This window comes from Erythrolamprus reginae, chromosome Z (genome assembly GCF_031021105.1).
Source record: "Erythrolamprus reginae isolate rEryReg1 chromosome Z, rEryReg1.hap1, whole genome shotgun sequence".
Lineage (NCBI taxonomy): Eukaryota > Metazoa > Chordata > Lepidosauria > Squamata > Dipsadidae > Erythrolamprus > Erythrolamprus reginae.
Window position 1 is genome coordinate 143953993 of NC_091963.1, and position 15465 is coordinate 143969457.

At 38.5% G+C, this 15465-nt stretch overlaps 3 protein-coding genes across 3 annotated transcripts; all 3 read right to left on the reverse strand.

Annotated features, from left to right (window-relative positions):
• Positions 1-849: 849 nt before the first annotated feature.
• On the reverse strand, positions 850-1776 carry LOC139154263 (olfactory receptor 10G6-like). The gene has a single exon (XM_070728691.1). It carries the CDS (start codon positions 1774-1776, stop codon positions 850-852), a length of 927 nt encoding a protein of 308 aa, XP_070584792.1.
• A 5654-nt stretch (positions 1777-7430) lies between these two features.
• Positions 7431-8357, reverse strand: LOC139154264 (olfactory receptor 10G6-like). The gene has a single exon (XM_070728693.1). It carries the CDS (start codon positions 8355-8357, stop codon positions 7431-7433), a length of 927 nt encoding a protein of 308 aa, XP_070584794.1.
• Positions 8358-14082: 5725 nt separating this feature from the next.
• LOC139154265 (olfactory receptor 10G6-like) lies at positions 14083-15009 on the reverse strand. The gene has a single exon (XM_070728694.1). The coding sequence runs from the start codon at positions 15007-15009 to the stop codon at positions 14083-14085; it is 927 nt and encodes a 308-aa protein (XP_070584795.1).
• Between the last annotated feature and the right edge of the window lie 456 nt (positions 15010-15465).

Here is a 15465-nt window from a genome sequence, read left to right on the forward strand (position 1 = left end):
GAATGGGACAGTTTGCTCTTTCATAAACACACACACACCAGTTGAATGATAGAGATGGAAGAGGCATCAGTGGCCATCTAGTCTGACCCCCTTCTCATTCAGGAGACTTACAGAATGATAGAGAGGGAAAGGACTTCAGTGGCCATCTAGTCTGACCCCTATTCTCATTCAGGAGACTTACAGAATGATAGAGAGGGAAGGGACCTCAGTGACCATCTAGTCTGACCCCCCCTTCTCATTCAGGAGACTTACAGAATGATAAATCATCAATCAATCTACCTATATATCTATTTATCAACCTCCATCCATCCATCTACCCATCCACCCATCTATCCATCATCCATCCATCAATCCACCCATTCATCTATCCTTCCATCATCTATATATCTGTCTGTCTGTCTGTCTGTCTGTCTGTCTGTCTGTCTGTCTGTCTGTCTGTCTGTCTGATCTACATTTGTGAGCAATTTCCCTTAGTGAGAGAAGCTATTAAGTATTTTGAGGTGAATTTTTTGTTTAATGAGTTCTCAGTATTACTCCTGAATCTATGCAACTTTAAGAAATGTCCCTCTACAAATCACCACATGGAAAACCACAGAAACAACAACAACAACAATAATTATATTATTTTCCTTTAGTATAATGTTGCCCTTTTCAGCCAGTTGAGAGGTGATATCAAAATCTGGTTGGATGAGGACTTCTCTAGGTGAAGAGCTAGGCAACACCTGATGGAATGATTGCTCTGTAAACTTCCTTCAGCATTGCTTACATCTCAGGTACATTGTTGAGTATCTGTTCAAGCTTTCCTTAAAACCAAAACATAAACATAAAGGCAGGCCTACTTCTTATTGTCTATTCTGGATTCCCTCTACAGAATTTCAACATAGCAGTTTTCATTTCCTTGTTCCTAAGTGTGTATATCAGTGGGTTCAACAAAGGGGTGATGGTGGTGTAGAACATGCTTACCACACTATCCATGGAGTCCTGAGATTGTGGCCTCATATAATGATAGAACACAGGCAGGTAGTATATGAACACCACAGTAAGATGGGCAGAGCATGTAGAGAAGGCTCTGTGCCGACCTTCACTGCTACTAATTTTCAAAATGGCTGTGATGATGTAAGCATAAGATGCTAGGATGAGGACAAAGCAGGTCATAGTTATGAAGTTCATGTCAACAATGAACAACAAAGCGTTTAATTTTATGTCCACACATGCCAGCTTAAGGATGGACGGAATGTCACAAAAGACATAGTCAATATAGTTGTTCTCTCCATAAGGTGCAAGAAAAGTGATAGACGTTTGAAATGCAGAGTTGAGACTGCCTCCAATTATGGTACCCAAAGAGAGGGTGAGACAGGTTTTCCAGCTCATGAGGTTGCCGTAGTGGAGGGGTTTACAAATGGCCAAGAAACGGTCATAACTCATCAAGGTGTAAAGAAAACACTCTGCACACCCGACAGAGTTAAAGAAGAATACCTCTGTGACGCATCCAGGGAAAGAAATGATTTTCCCTCTGGAACTGAAGCCTGCAATAACTTTGGGGACCACCACTGCCGAGAAGGCCATGTCCAGGATGGAGAGATGGCACAGGAACCAGTACATGGGTTTGTGCAGGTGAAGGTCAGAAATCACCACCAAGATGATCATAGAATTTCCAGAAATGGTGAGTGCAAACATGGTTGAAAAGAAGATAATCAAGGGGAACTTTAATTCTTCCGTATAAGGAAACCCAGAGAGGATAAATTCATTTGGGGCTGTTTGATTTGGGCACTCCATATAGTACTTTGTTTTACTTTTGTTCACCCAACCTGTGGAGCAGATGAGATATGTTAGATTCGATTGGAATGGAATGGAATAGAATGGAGTGGAATGGAGTGGAGTGTATTGGAATGGAATAGAATAGAATAGAATACTTTGGTCATATCATGCATGCAAATTCTTTGTGCAACAAAGAAGAAGGGGAAGAACAGATTAGAATAAGAGTTGGAAGGGACCTTGGAGGTCTTCTAGTCCAACCCCCTGCTTAGGCAGGAAATGCTATTCCATTTCAGACAAATGGTTATCCAATCTCCTCTTAAAAACTTCTGGAGGCAAGTTGTTCCACTGGTTAATTGTTCTAACATAGTTCTAGGTTGCTTCTGTCCTTGATTTATTTCCATCCATTGCTTCTTGTCTTACCCTGAAGGGTTGGAGAATAGCTTGATTCTCTCTTCTTTGCAGCAGTCCCTGAGATATTGTAACCCTGCTATCACGTTACCCCTAGGCCTTCTTTTCATCAAACGTGACATGCCTAATGCCAGCAACCAAGGATAAAAGAGAAAATGAGTTATTTTAAGTCTCAATTTGTGAGATGCCGTTTCAGATTGAAGGATGTTCCTGAAAGAACTTGTATCTGGCCACGAAAAACAAGTATCTAATACAGTATCTAAAACCTTGCCTACAAATGCATGGATACCAATTGTGCATCCCTAATGGATCAACCCTGTATTTGTGGAAAAGAATTTTTCCTTATAATCTCAAAATTCTATGTTATTTGGACTATATTATCTATGTAATCTATGTTATAAGAGCTGGGAAGGAGAATGTATTATCATGTTTGAAGCATATTTTTTCCAATAATTTTTGTGTTTATTTTGTTCATATTTAAATAAGGTCAGAAGATTATGTTATAATTTTTTAGAGATGTATCATGAACTATTTGTCCAGAATTTCTTCCCCTTGACTTAGCAGTTGGCTGACCATATCATATCACATCCTGACTGAGCAGCAATTGGGATGCACCTAATTTTTTATGTCTGTTCAAATAGAAGAGTCAGTTTATGTCTCTTGTTGGACTCTGGATAATGAACAACAGGAGTTTTATTTCAGGAAGAAGCATTGACCAACAAATTGGGTTGCAAGAGAGCCAATATCCCCTATTCAACTGGGGGGATCAGAAATGCCAGAGAGAGATCATTTTCAAATCATTTGCCAGATAATTTAGGACCAGGTCACCAAGCAAAATCATTGCAATGTTTTCCTTCGCTCATCAAACTGATAGACAAATGAAATGTGGATCTGGTATTGTCCTGTAAGTTGTTTTATAGGGGTGGAAGAAATCCTGACTATAAGCTTGATAGGAAAAGGATGGGATACCAAAGATGGCAAAAACATTTGCCAGACCAGTTCTTGAATACAGCTCATCTGCCTGGATCCCCCACTGTACATTGGACATTAATACAATTGAGCAGAGTCCAGAGGTATTCCTCCACTCCTCTGCTCACAACAGAATACCTTATGCCACCAGGCATGAAACTTTGGGCTTGGACAATCTGGAACTATGGGGCTTGCGGTCTGATTTGAGCATAGTATACAAAATTGTCTGCTACAGTGTCCTACTTGTTAATAACTACTTCAGCTTCAACTGCAATAATACAAGCACACACAATACTGTAGATACAAACTTAAGGTACACCGCTTCAAACTCAATTGCAGAAAATATGACTTCAGCAACAGAGTGGTCAGTGCCTGGAATACACTACCTGACTCTGTAGTTACTTCCCCAAACCCCCATAACTTTAACCTCAGATTGTCCACTGTGGATTTCACATCATTCCTAAGAGGTCTTGTAAGGGATGTGAATATGCACACCAATGTGCTTACCGTCCCCTGTCCTGCTGTCCCCATTTATTCATGTTCTTATCATGTATTCATAATGGTGTTTATTCCTATATATGTTATCTTATACATGTTTGACAAGCAAGCAAGCAAGCAAGCAAGCAAGCGAGCGAGCGAACGAACAAACAAACAAACAAACAAACAAACAATCTAATAGACAGTAGCCTCCAACCTTTTGGGTACCCACTAACTGGTTCCATGGAGAGAGGTTTTTTCACGGACTGGAGGAAGGGTTGCCTGCATCCTATAGATGGGGCATTGCTTTTTTGCATTGCCCACTTGCTGGCAAGCTGTGGCTCATGCCAGTCCATGGACAGGGGGTCAGAGAACCCCTAATAGAAGATTATGTGAAGTTGCAGAATAAACAACTTTTATGCTATGGAGGAAATATGCAATTCTTAACAGTATCAATTAGAAATCTTGTAATATAAAAATACGAAGGGTAAGATCCAACTCAAATTTCTTATATGCACACCCACACTATATAGACAAGTTGAAAGATGTCCATCCTCAAATGATCACGTGGCCTATGTAAGGGACATAATATAAATGTGAAAAAAAAATGCTTTAGCCTAATATACTTTTAAATAACTAAGATTCCAGAAGATTCATTGATCATCGCACGAACATGGAATCTAACATTGCACATAGATTTTTGGGAGATCATTTACCTCATCATAGACCTCTTTCAATATTGTAATTTATACAGTGTGCAATGTTCAGAGTCTCTTTGTGGTTTTAAATTTGATAAATCAATACAATGCAGAGGAAGGAGTGACTCAATCCATTTTTCTTCTTTTCCATCATGTTTGATGGTAGAAAATTGATTGGCAGGGCTGAAAGGACAGCATTTCTAATGCTGGTCTCAGAAGAGCTGGTGGGAAATTTTGATGGACAGACTGGTAGATTTGAAACTTTTAATTTTCTTTCTTAGGTTCCCTGAACTTCTTATGGAAAATAAACAAACTTTCTCTTGCTGGACAGCGATGTATTTTTTACTTGCCCCAAGATAAGAATCCTAAACTTAGCATAGAGTGGAAGATCTCACCTTTTCTTTCCAAGCTTTAGATGCCATAGTTAATTGTAAAAAAATCCCACAAATGTAACCTTAGTTTCACAATTATTGTGAGATACAGATTTCCGATATGCCAAGTCTCCACCAAGCTGTGATCTTTCTTCTCAGTTTCCCTGAGATATTTTTCCCTTTTCAGATCTAGAGGTAATAAGGGTTCTGAACTGAGGAGTTTATGAACTCCTGCTTAATAAGACCACTCAATGTGAAGTGAAGAATTAGGCAGCATTGTAAGTCTTCATGTCTCCAGGAGCACTTTAGACTCTTCTGTTTCCATGTGCTTTTATAACGTTGCATCTTTAGTGAACGTTCTGCTCTTATTCCCTGAATGTCATTTTAAAATATGGCTGATTTAAGAGAAAGGCAATTATGATTTCCAGAAAGTCCACTAGGGAACATTTTTTTTCAAACAATAAGTACATGTGGAAGTTTGCACACATAATTGGAAAATATTAATTAGTCATGAGTTAAGTTTCCAAACATAATATCAAAACTTCATTTGTCACTAATCAAAAAATATCAAACATCCTAAGAAACCCAAAAGATAAAATCCAACTCAAAAACCAAGGAATCTATGAAATCCCTTGCAAAACATGTGCAGCCACATACATTGGACAAACAAATCGAAGAGTAAACGCACGCATTGCAGAACATAAGAATGCAGTTAAAAAAGAAGAAAAAACTTCCTCCCTTGTCCAGCACATTAAAAAACAGGGCACGAAATTGACTTTGAAAAAACTAAATTACTTTCCAAAACAGAAAATTTATACAGAAGAATTATTATGGAAGCCATAGAGATAGAAAAACACCCCCTCTGCATGAACAAAAGGGATGAGATTTGGAAACCAGCCTTAAACAAAAAAACATATCATAATCATCACCATGTCAATCCTTCAAGTAATTGTGATTCCACCAACCAATCAAATCACTAAAACACAGTCACCCAATATATTTGCTACATTCAAACCAAATCTCCACCCCCAACACTATATATAAGGAACAAATGGCAGTTGCAAACATTCCATATTTACAGCAGCACGAAGCATATAACTTCAGCCTGATGATGGTGAATGTGATTTCACCGAAACGTCGCATAGACACTCAAAATATTACACGGGGCAAAACCCGAACTCAGAACAATCTACATACATAAACCCGTGAAAATCTACGAAAACATATATATATATATATATATATATGTCACATGTTTTGTTGCTGAATTTGAAAATTAAGGGAGACTAGGATAGATCTATTTCAGCCTTATTTTGGCCTCATCAGCTAGCCATACCCACTGGGACTTGAACCTGTAACCTTTGCCTTGTAAGGGAGAGAATTATCTTCTAGGCTACAGTATCCAATTCCTTCAGCTCTGCACCAGGGAAGGGTTACATATTTTTGTGTCGAATCACCCTGGTGTATTGAAGAAACATCACAGCTCCTTATTTGTTACACAGCCTGCAAAGGAAATGACTTTCCCCTGCAAGTGGAAACCTTCAATAACTTTGGAGACCGCCAACAGCTGAGAAGGCCATGTCCAGGATGGAGAAATGACAGAGGAAACAATACATGGACTTGTGCAGTTGAAGATTGGTGATCATCACTTAGATAGTGAGAGAATTTCCAGGGAGGGGGAGGGCAAACATGATGGAGAAGAAGAGAATCAAGGGGAGTTTTAATTCTTCTGGATATGGAAATACGGAGAGGATAAACTCATTTGGGGCTGATTGACACTCCCTATTCCAAGTCTTATTGATTCTTATATTCATTGAGGTACTTGAAGAATGAGCTAGTCTAAATGAATTCTTTACCTAGATTTAGTTCCTACTGGGTAGAAGTCACCAACAGCTTCTATGCATATTGTGGCACTTGAATTCACTTATTAAGAAAGAAATTTTATGTATAATTTAACCTTTCCCTACAGAGACAGGAATCAATATCATGTCACCCTCATTCTGATTGGGGGAGGGGAGGCTGCAGTATAAGATAAATAGAATATGTTTGAGAAACAGCTATCAATTGTTATTGTATCTATAGCTGCCTGCCTGCCTACCTACCTATCTTCCTTCATCATCATCAACAATCAATATACCTACCTACCTCCATGCACCCACCCATCCACCCATCTATCCTTTCATTTATCTATCATCTATCTATCTATCTATCTATCTATCTATCTATCTATCTATCTATCTATCTATCATCAATCTATCATCAATCAACTTACCTACCACAATCCATCCAACCATCCATCCATATGCGTCCATCCATCCATCCATCCATCCATCCAATCTACAATTGTGAGCAATTGCTCTTAATGAGAGAAGCTATTAAGTATTTTGAGGTGAAATTTTTGTTTAATGAGTTCTCAGTATCACTCCCGAATCTATGCAACTTTAAGAAATGTCACTCTACAAAATTACCACATGGAAATACACAGAAACAACAACAACAATAATTATATTATTTTCCTTTAGCATAATGTTGCTCTTTTCAACCAGATACAGTTGACAGGTGATTTCAAAGTCTGGTTGGATGAGGACTTCTCTAGGTCAAGAGCTAGGCAACACCTGATGGAATGATTGCTCTGTAAACTTTAGGCTTCCTTCAGGATTGTTTACATCTCAAGTACATTGTTGAGTATCTGTTCAAGCTTTCCTTAAAACCAAAAGATCATCATAAAGGCAGGCATACTTCTTATTATCTATTCTGGATTCCCACTACAGAATTTCAACATAGCAGTTTTCATTTCCTTGTTCCTAAGTGTGTATATCAGTGGGTTCAACAAAGGGGTGATGGTGGTGTAGAACATGCTTACCACACTATCCATGGAGTCCTGAGAAGCTGGCCTCATGTAACGATAAAAAAGAGGCAGGTAGTATATGAACACCACAGTGAGGTGGGCAGAGCAAGTGGAGAAGGCTCTGTGCCGACCTTCACTGCTACTAATTTTCAAAATGGCTGTGATGATGTAAGCATAAGAGGCTAGGATGAGGACAAAGCATGTCATTGCAATAAAACCTACATCAATGATAATCACCAATTCATTAAACTTTACATCAGTACAAGCCAGCTTCAGGATGGATGGGACATCACAAAAGACATAGTCAATATAGTTGTCCTCTCCATAAGGCAAATGAAAGGTGAGAAATGTCTGAAATGCGGAGTTGAGACTGCCTCCAATCATGGTACCCAAGGAGAGAATGAGACATACTTTCCAACTCATGATGTTGGTATAATGGAGGGGTTTACAAATGGCCAAGAAGCGGTCATAAGCCATCAAGGTGTAAAGAAAAGATTCCGCACATCCAAAAGAGTTCAAAAAGAAGACCTGTGTAACACAACCAGCAAAGGAAATGATTTTCCCCCCAGAACTGAACCCTTCAATAACTTTGGGGACCACCACAGCTGAGAAGGCCATGTCCAGGATGGAGAGATAACAGAGGAACCAATACATGGGCTTGTGCAGTTGAAGGTCGGAGATCACCACCAAGATAATTAGAAAATTTCCAGTAAGAGTGAGGGCAAACATGATTGAGAAGAATAACAGCAATGGTAGCTTGAACCCTTGTGGATATGGAAACTCAGAAAGGATAAAGTCATGTGGTGCTGATTGATTTGGACATTCCATGTGTCAGTTATTCTTATACATATTTGATGTCTTTGCTGAATGATCTATTCTAAGAGGCAAGTTGTCTTGAAATGTTTCCTACTGGATAGACATCCCTGACAGCTTCTGTGCATTCTTTAGGACTTGAATTCACTTACTATGCTGTGTTTTCCCTCCCCCAAATCTACAGAACAAAGTCATATGTCAAGGGGACATTACAAACAATACAGTTTAAAAAAAATATTCGCTCAATATTCAATGTGGTTGAGAAAGACCTATCCTTTTTACTTTTCATTTCATGTCTCTCTATCAAAATTGGGAGCAGGTCCTTTCACTAAGAGAGGTATGCTTCTAGGAAAGTATCTTGAAGTGAAACTTATTTAGCAAATTCCCTTTAGCACTCCTGAATATACACAAATTTGTATCCCCCTCTTAGAAATAGCAATGGAAAAGCGCAGAGATCCTGATATCTATACTATTTGCCTTACCATAATGTTGTCTTTTTCAACTCAATATGGTATGCAGAAGACCCGAATAAGCGATATTCCATGATTACAATCATAAATCATAACAATCAATCATTGGTCATAACAGAATATTGAGGAGACCATTGCATTCACTCAATGGTTTCTGATTTTTAGCTTTCTCACACGCCATTCAATTGTTCTCAGGCAATTTATGAAAAGCAGACTGCATTTTTCCCCCAGTTGTAGCTAAGAGATCTTGAACCCCATTGAGAATGCCGGAGGGAGATCTTAAGGTTACTTTCCAAAATGATAGCTGAGAGAATGAAGTTCATGAATAGCAAAAGATGTGTCAAATTCCAAAAATGTGGTAAGCTGCTGTGAATTCTTGGCTTGTTGTAAGTTTATGTTTTGTAGTTTTATAAGATATTCCAAGTCTTGTTGATTCCTTCTTAATTTGATTAGATGTTCTCTTCCTTTCTCATTTATAGAAGATATAGTATATTAAGGTGATATGGATTCTTTGAAGATATGGACCCTTTGCTTGAAATGGAGAAGCAGACACTCATGTATCCTGCTGCATCCTTTTAACAACATTGCTATATTTCTCTTTTAAAGGTGGTGTGTTTATTGAACATACTGTCTTAATTATCCAGCATTGGGGAAAGGAGTGCTGTTGTATGTTCCATCGAATTCCAGTGAGTATTATTTTGGAATATGGCTAATTTAGGAGAAAGACAATTATGCTCTCCAGAAATTCAACTGGGACACAATTATTTTCAACAATAGATTATGCTGAAAGTTCAGAGCAGGGTTGGGGTCCTCCCAGTTAGGACTGGTTTGCCTGAACCGGTAGTGATCCGCTGATTATATCATGATGATGTCACTGAACTGGATTAATTAATGCTGGTCCATGGGAACTGCTATCTTTTTTTAAATTTTAAAAAAAAATTCTTTTGAGCATATGCAGAAGCTGAGTTTCTGGCACTGTGCACGTGGTCACCATCTTATTTTTGGCTTCCACCTTTTTTGAATCTATTATTTTTTAAAAAAAAATATTTTTAATTTTATTTTTCTTCTGGTCATGTGCAGAAGCTGAGTTTCCAGAGCTGTGCACGCAGTTTTGCAGCCATGCACCATTTTCTCTCCTTGCCTCCTTCCCATTTTTATTTGGTTTTGTCTCCCACCCTAAAAGGAGATTAAGGGAGCGTAAAGGATTGGGAAGAATGGGAATGAAGAGGGCTTCCCAGCTCAGGGAAGGCTTAGAGAATCCAGAGCGTGCCTTTCCCCTTCTCCCTTGCATGGTTTTATTTCCAAAGCACCCACCGCGCCCAGACTCAAGTCTCTTTCCATAAAAAATGAAGCTCTTGATCAGTGTGAAACAAAAGAAAGATTTAAAGGAAACAAAGTTGAGCTAGATTGTAAAAGAAAGCCAGTATTCTCTAGGTCAGTGCAAGCCATACTAATATTCCAAACTAATGAGTCTTAATGTCTGGTTAAAATGGATAATGCTTCCATGTAATGAAGAAAAGCATAGTTCAGACTATGGCCATAGTTCCCTCTAAGCTGAGCAGTGAGCAATCGCTCACTTAAAAATCATCATCAACTCAGAGTTTTCCAAACCTGCCCAGAAGCCGAGAGGGAAAGAGTGAGAGGGAAGGAGAGGGAGAGGAAGAGAGGAAGAGAGAGAAACAGATAGAAAAAAGAGAGGAAGGAAAAGAAAAAGAAAAAGAATGGGAGTAAGGAAGAGAGAAAGAAAATCAAAATCTAGTTTGAAACTAGCTCAACTATTTAAGTGGCATTTTGATATTGATAGAGTTGCCCTATTATGAGCTCACTGTTATAGACACACAGTACAGTATTTTATTTTGAAATTCTCTGAGGCAAAACAGGGTGGTTTTTTTGTTTGTTTATTTATTTGTTTGTTTATTTATTTATTATTTCTGTGCCGCCCAGTCCCGAAGGGACTGCCGCTCAGACACTATACTTTTCCGCCCCCCCCCCCAAAAAAAAATTAGAGGGAACACTGACTTTGGCTATGATTTTTTGCCCTTATATTTTGTTGTTTAGATATAGTTGAAGTCCACAAGTTTTAAGTTAACAATTTTGAAGACTTCTGTTGCAGAGCTTCTATTAAAAAGAAAAACTTTTGTAATAACATTTTTCTTTCTCTCCCTCTCTTTCTCTTCCCCTCTTGCTCCCTTCCTGTTTCTCTTTCCCCCTCTTCAGAGAAGGGTGGCATACAAATCTCATTAATAATAATAATAATAATAATAATAATAGTAATAATAATAATAATAATAATAATAACTGACCAAATTCTGAAGCATAACACACCATACATTGTGATCGTGGAGAAAAAGAAAGTATGGATCATCGACATCGCAATCCCAGAGGACAGCAGAATTGAGGAGAAGCAGCTAGAGAAATTAGTGAAATACGAAGGTCTAAAAATCGAGCTGCAACGACTCTGGCATAAGCCAGTGAAAGTGGTCCCAGTGGTACTTGGCACGCTGGGCACAGTACCAAAGGATCTCAGCGGAGATTTGAAAACCATCGGAATTGACAAAATCTCCATCTGTCAATTACAAAAGGCCGCTTTACAGGGATCGGCAAACATAATTCGCCGCTACATCACGCAGTCCTAGGTGCTTGGTGATGAAATACGAAATCCAGCATAGTGATCTCGTTTGCTGTGTTGTACTGACATAACAACAACAACAACAACAACAACAACAATAATAATAATATAATTCTATTCCCCCTCTTTCTTTCTCCTCTCTTCCATTCCTTCTCTCTTTCTCTCACCCTGCCTTCCCCCCCTTCCTCTGCAGCTTTTACCACAGGGGTCTGGGAAATGAGCTGCCTGTCGATCAGTGATGGGTTCCTACAGGTATGGTCAGATATCCAGAACTGGTAGAAAAATTTTGATCAGGTACGCAGAATTGATAGAAAAGTTTTGATTTTTTTTTCTTTCCCCCCCTTCTGGGCTCTGGGTATGTTTTTCCTATTGCAGTAAATGTGGTTCAATGTATATAATTGTAGAAGAGCTGTGCATGCACGCGCATGTGTGTGTATGTACAAACATATACAGTTTATGTAGTAGTTAATGTATATTTTTGTGTGCCTGTGTGTAAGATGTATGTACACATATGTCATATATACATAGAATTAAATAGTGTATTTTGGATGTTCAGTAATAATAAATAGATAGGAAAATTGAATCTCTTTAAAGCAAGGAGAGGCCAGGCACCCTAACCCTAAACATGAAGTTTCTTGAGCTCTAAAATAAGCATTAAAAATCTGCACATCCATAGTAAGGGTGCCTTGAAGTCAATTTTAATTCACAATGACCACCTGAACAATAGAATAACAAAATTGGAAGGGACCTGGGATATCTTCCTCTAGGAAACCCGCTGTTTCATTGCTCAGGAGTACCTACGCCATTTCTGACAAACGGTTGTTCAACATCTTCTTAAAAACATTCAGTGTGGGCACACCCATAACTTCAGGAGGCAATTGTTCTATTTTTTAACATCACAGCTCCTTTTTTTGCCAACCCAGGGCCATTTCCAAGGCAGTTAATTTTATTGACAGCCGACAATTCTATCTGTATGTGTCACATGCTTTTTTGCTGAATTTGAAAATTAAGGGAGACTAGGATAGATCTATTTTGGCCTTATTTTGGGCTCCTCATGGGCAGAGTGGCAAAAAAAAGGAGCTGTGATGTTCCTTCAATACACCAGGGTGAATCGACACAAAAATATGTAACCCTTCCCTGGAGCTGAAGGGATTGGATACTGTAGCCTAGAGGAAAATTCTCTGCCTTACAAGGCAAAGGTTGCAGGTTCAAGTCCCAGTGAGGGTATGGCTAGCTGATGAGGCCAAAATAAGGTCAAAATAGATCTATCCTAGTCTACCTTAATTTTCAAATTCAGCAAAAAAAAAGTGACACACACACATACACACACACACATATCACATGTTTTTATATTTATTATTATTATTATTATTATTATTATTATTATAGAATAGAATAGAATAGAATAGAATTTTATTGGCCATGTGTGATTGGACACACAAGGAATTTGTCTTGGTGCGTATGCTCTCAGCATACATAAAAGAAAAATATACATTTGTCAAGAATCATGTGGTACAACACTTAAAGATTGTGATAGGGGTCAAATAAGCAATGAAGAAACAATCAATATTAATAAAAATCTTAGGATACAAGCAACAAGTTACAGTCATACAGTCCTAAGTGGGAGGAAAAGGATGATAGGAATGATGAGAAAGAAATAGTAGAAATAGAAGTACAGATTTAGTAAAAAGTCTGACAGTGTTGAGGGAATTATTTTTTTAGTAGAGTGATGGCGTTCGGGAAAAAACTGTTCTTGTGTCTAGTTCTCTTGGTATGCAGTGCTATTACTATTATTATTATTATTATTATTATTATTATTATTATTATTATTATTATTATTATTTTTCTACCCCATTCTTTCCTAATTTGTATGTCAGCCACTTACCAGGCTTATTGGCATGTTCAAAATAATATTGTTTTGCCTTTTTAATTTTCTGTGCTAAATTTGGGAAGTGGTTTGCCGTTGCTTTCATTGGAGGTTGAGAGAGAGCGACTGGTCTGAAGTCACGCAAATTTTCATGCCTAAGGCAGGACTATTTCTCAAGTTTTCATCTTAATGCCTTAACCACTATACCAAACTGGCTCTCTCAAAGTAAGGAACTACAGTTGAAGTGTCAAAACTTGGCCACAAATGTCAGACTCAGACTTTCTCACAGATGGTTTCATCCCCACCCACTGTCAATTATAGAGCTGATAAGGAAAGTTCACATGGAAAATACAAACTTGTATTATTTTTTTTTAGTAGAATTTGGACATTTGATAATTTTCCATAGGAGAATGCTGCACAGAGATTGCTACAACCCATCAAGAATAGACAGAACTTTAATATATTTTGCTCCTGAGAAAAATATTAGCATTATTGTAGGAGTATCACTGTGGAGAAACAAAGATGCTTTTTCAAACGGCAATTGGACTTCCTGCTTTTTTTTCCTTTGAAAACATTTTTGTTCTTATCTAAGAAGCTTCTTCAGCAGTGGCTGGGTGGTGTGGACAAGCAGAAAAAACTTCTAGGATGAGAAATATTTTCAAAGATAAACCAAAAGTCCGTGATCTGGATGACTGATAATCTATATAGAACTTTAAACTTGACAATACTTCACGTTTCCTTTAAAAACATAAAGGTAGGAATGCTTCTTATTTTTTATTCTGGATTCCCACTACAGAGTTTTACTAGAGCACTTTTCATTTCTTTGTTCCTAAGTGTGTATATCAGTGGGTTCAACAAAGGGGTGATGGTGGTGTAGAACATGCTTACCACACTATCCATGGAGTCATGAGAAGCTGGCCTCAAATACCGATAAAAAATAGGCAGGTAGTATATGAACACCACAGTGAGATGGGCAGAGCAAGTGGAGAAGGCCCTGTGCCAACCTCTACTGCTATTAATCTTCAAAATGGCTGTGATGATGTAAGAATACGAAGCTAAGATGAGGAGAAAGCAAGACATTGCAATAAAACCCATGTCACTGATGATCATCAATTCACTGAATTTTACATCAACACAAGCTAGCTTCAGGATGGACGGAACATCACAGAAGACATAGTCAATATTGTTGTTCTCTCCATAAGGCAAATGAAAGGTGAGAAATGTCTGAAATGCTGCGTTGAGACTTCCTCCAATCATGGTACCCAAAGAAAGAACGAGAAACACTTTCCAACTCATGATGTTGGTATAATGTAGGGGTTTACAAATGGCCAAGAAACGGTCATAAGCCATCAAGGTGTAAAGAAAAGATTCTGCACATCCAACAGAGTTAAAAAAGAGTACCTGTGAGACGCAACCGGCAAAAGAAATGATTTTCCCACTGGATCTGAAGCCTGCAATGACTTTGGGGACCACCACAGCTGAGAAGGCCATGTCCAGGATGGAGAGATAACAGAGGAACCAGTACATGGGCTTGTGCAGTTGAAGGTCGGAGATCACCACCAAGATAATTAGAAAATTTCCAGTAAGAGTGAGGGCAAACATGATTGAGAAGAATAGCAGCAATGGTAGCTTGAACCCTTGTGGATATGGAAACCCAGAAAGGATAAAGTCATGTGGGGCTGATTGATTTGGACATTCCATGTGTCAGTTATTCTTATACATACTTGAAGTCTTTGCTGAATGACCTACTCTGAGAGATGTTCAGCAGGGAGCCTTGGAACATCTGAATCCTCTGTTCCTCCAACTAACTGTCTGGCGATTGAGCAGAGCAATCTAAGGTGATGTGGTTACAATCCGGATGTAATCCTCATTGTTCAGGAATCCCGTCGGCTAGCTACCGAAAGGATCTACTCAGCAACATGGAAAAGCTTCTGTGCATGGTACAAGTTGTCTTGAAATGTTTCCTACTGGATAGACATCCTTGACAGCTTTTGTGTAGGACTTGAATTCACATATGATGCTGATTTTCCTCTCCGCCCCCACCCCCCCGATTGACAAAATAATTTCTTTCTGTCATATGCTGAGGAGGAATTACATACAATACATTTTTATTCAATATGGTGGACAAAGACCTATTATTTTTTCTTTTTACTTCAT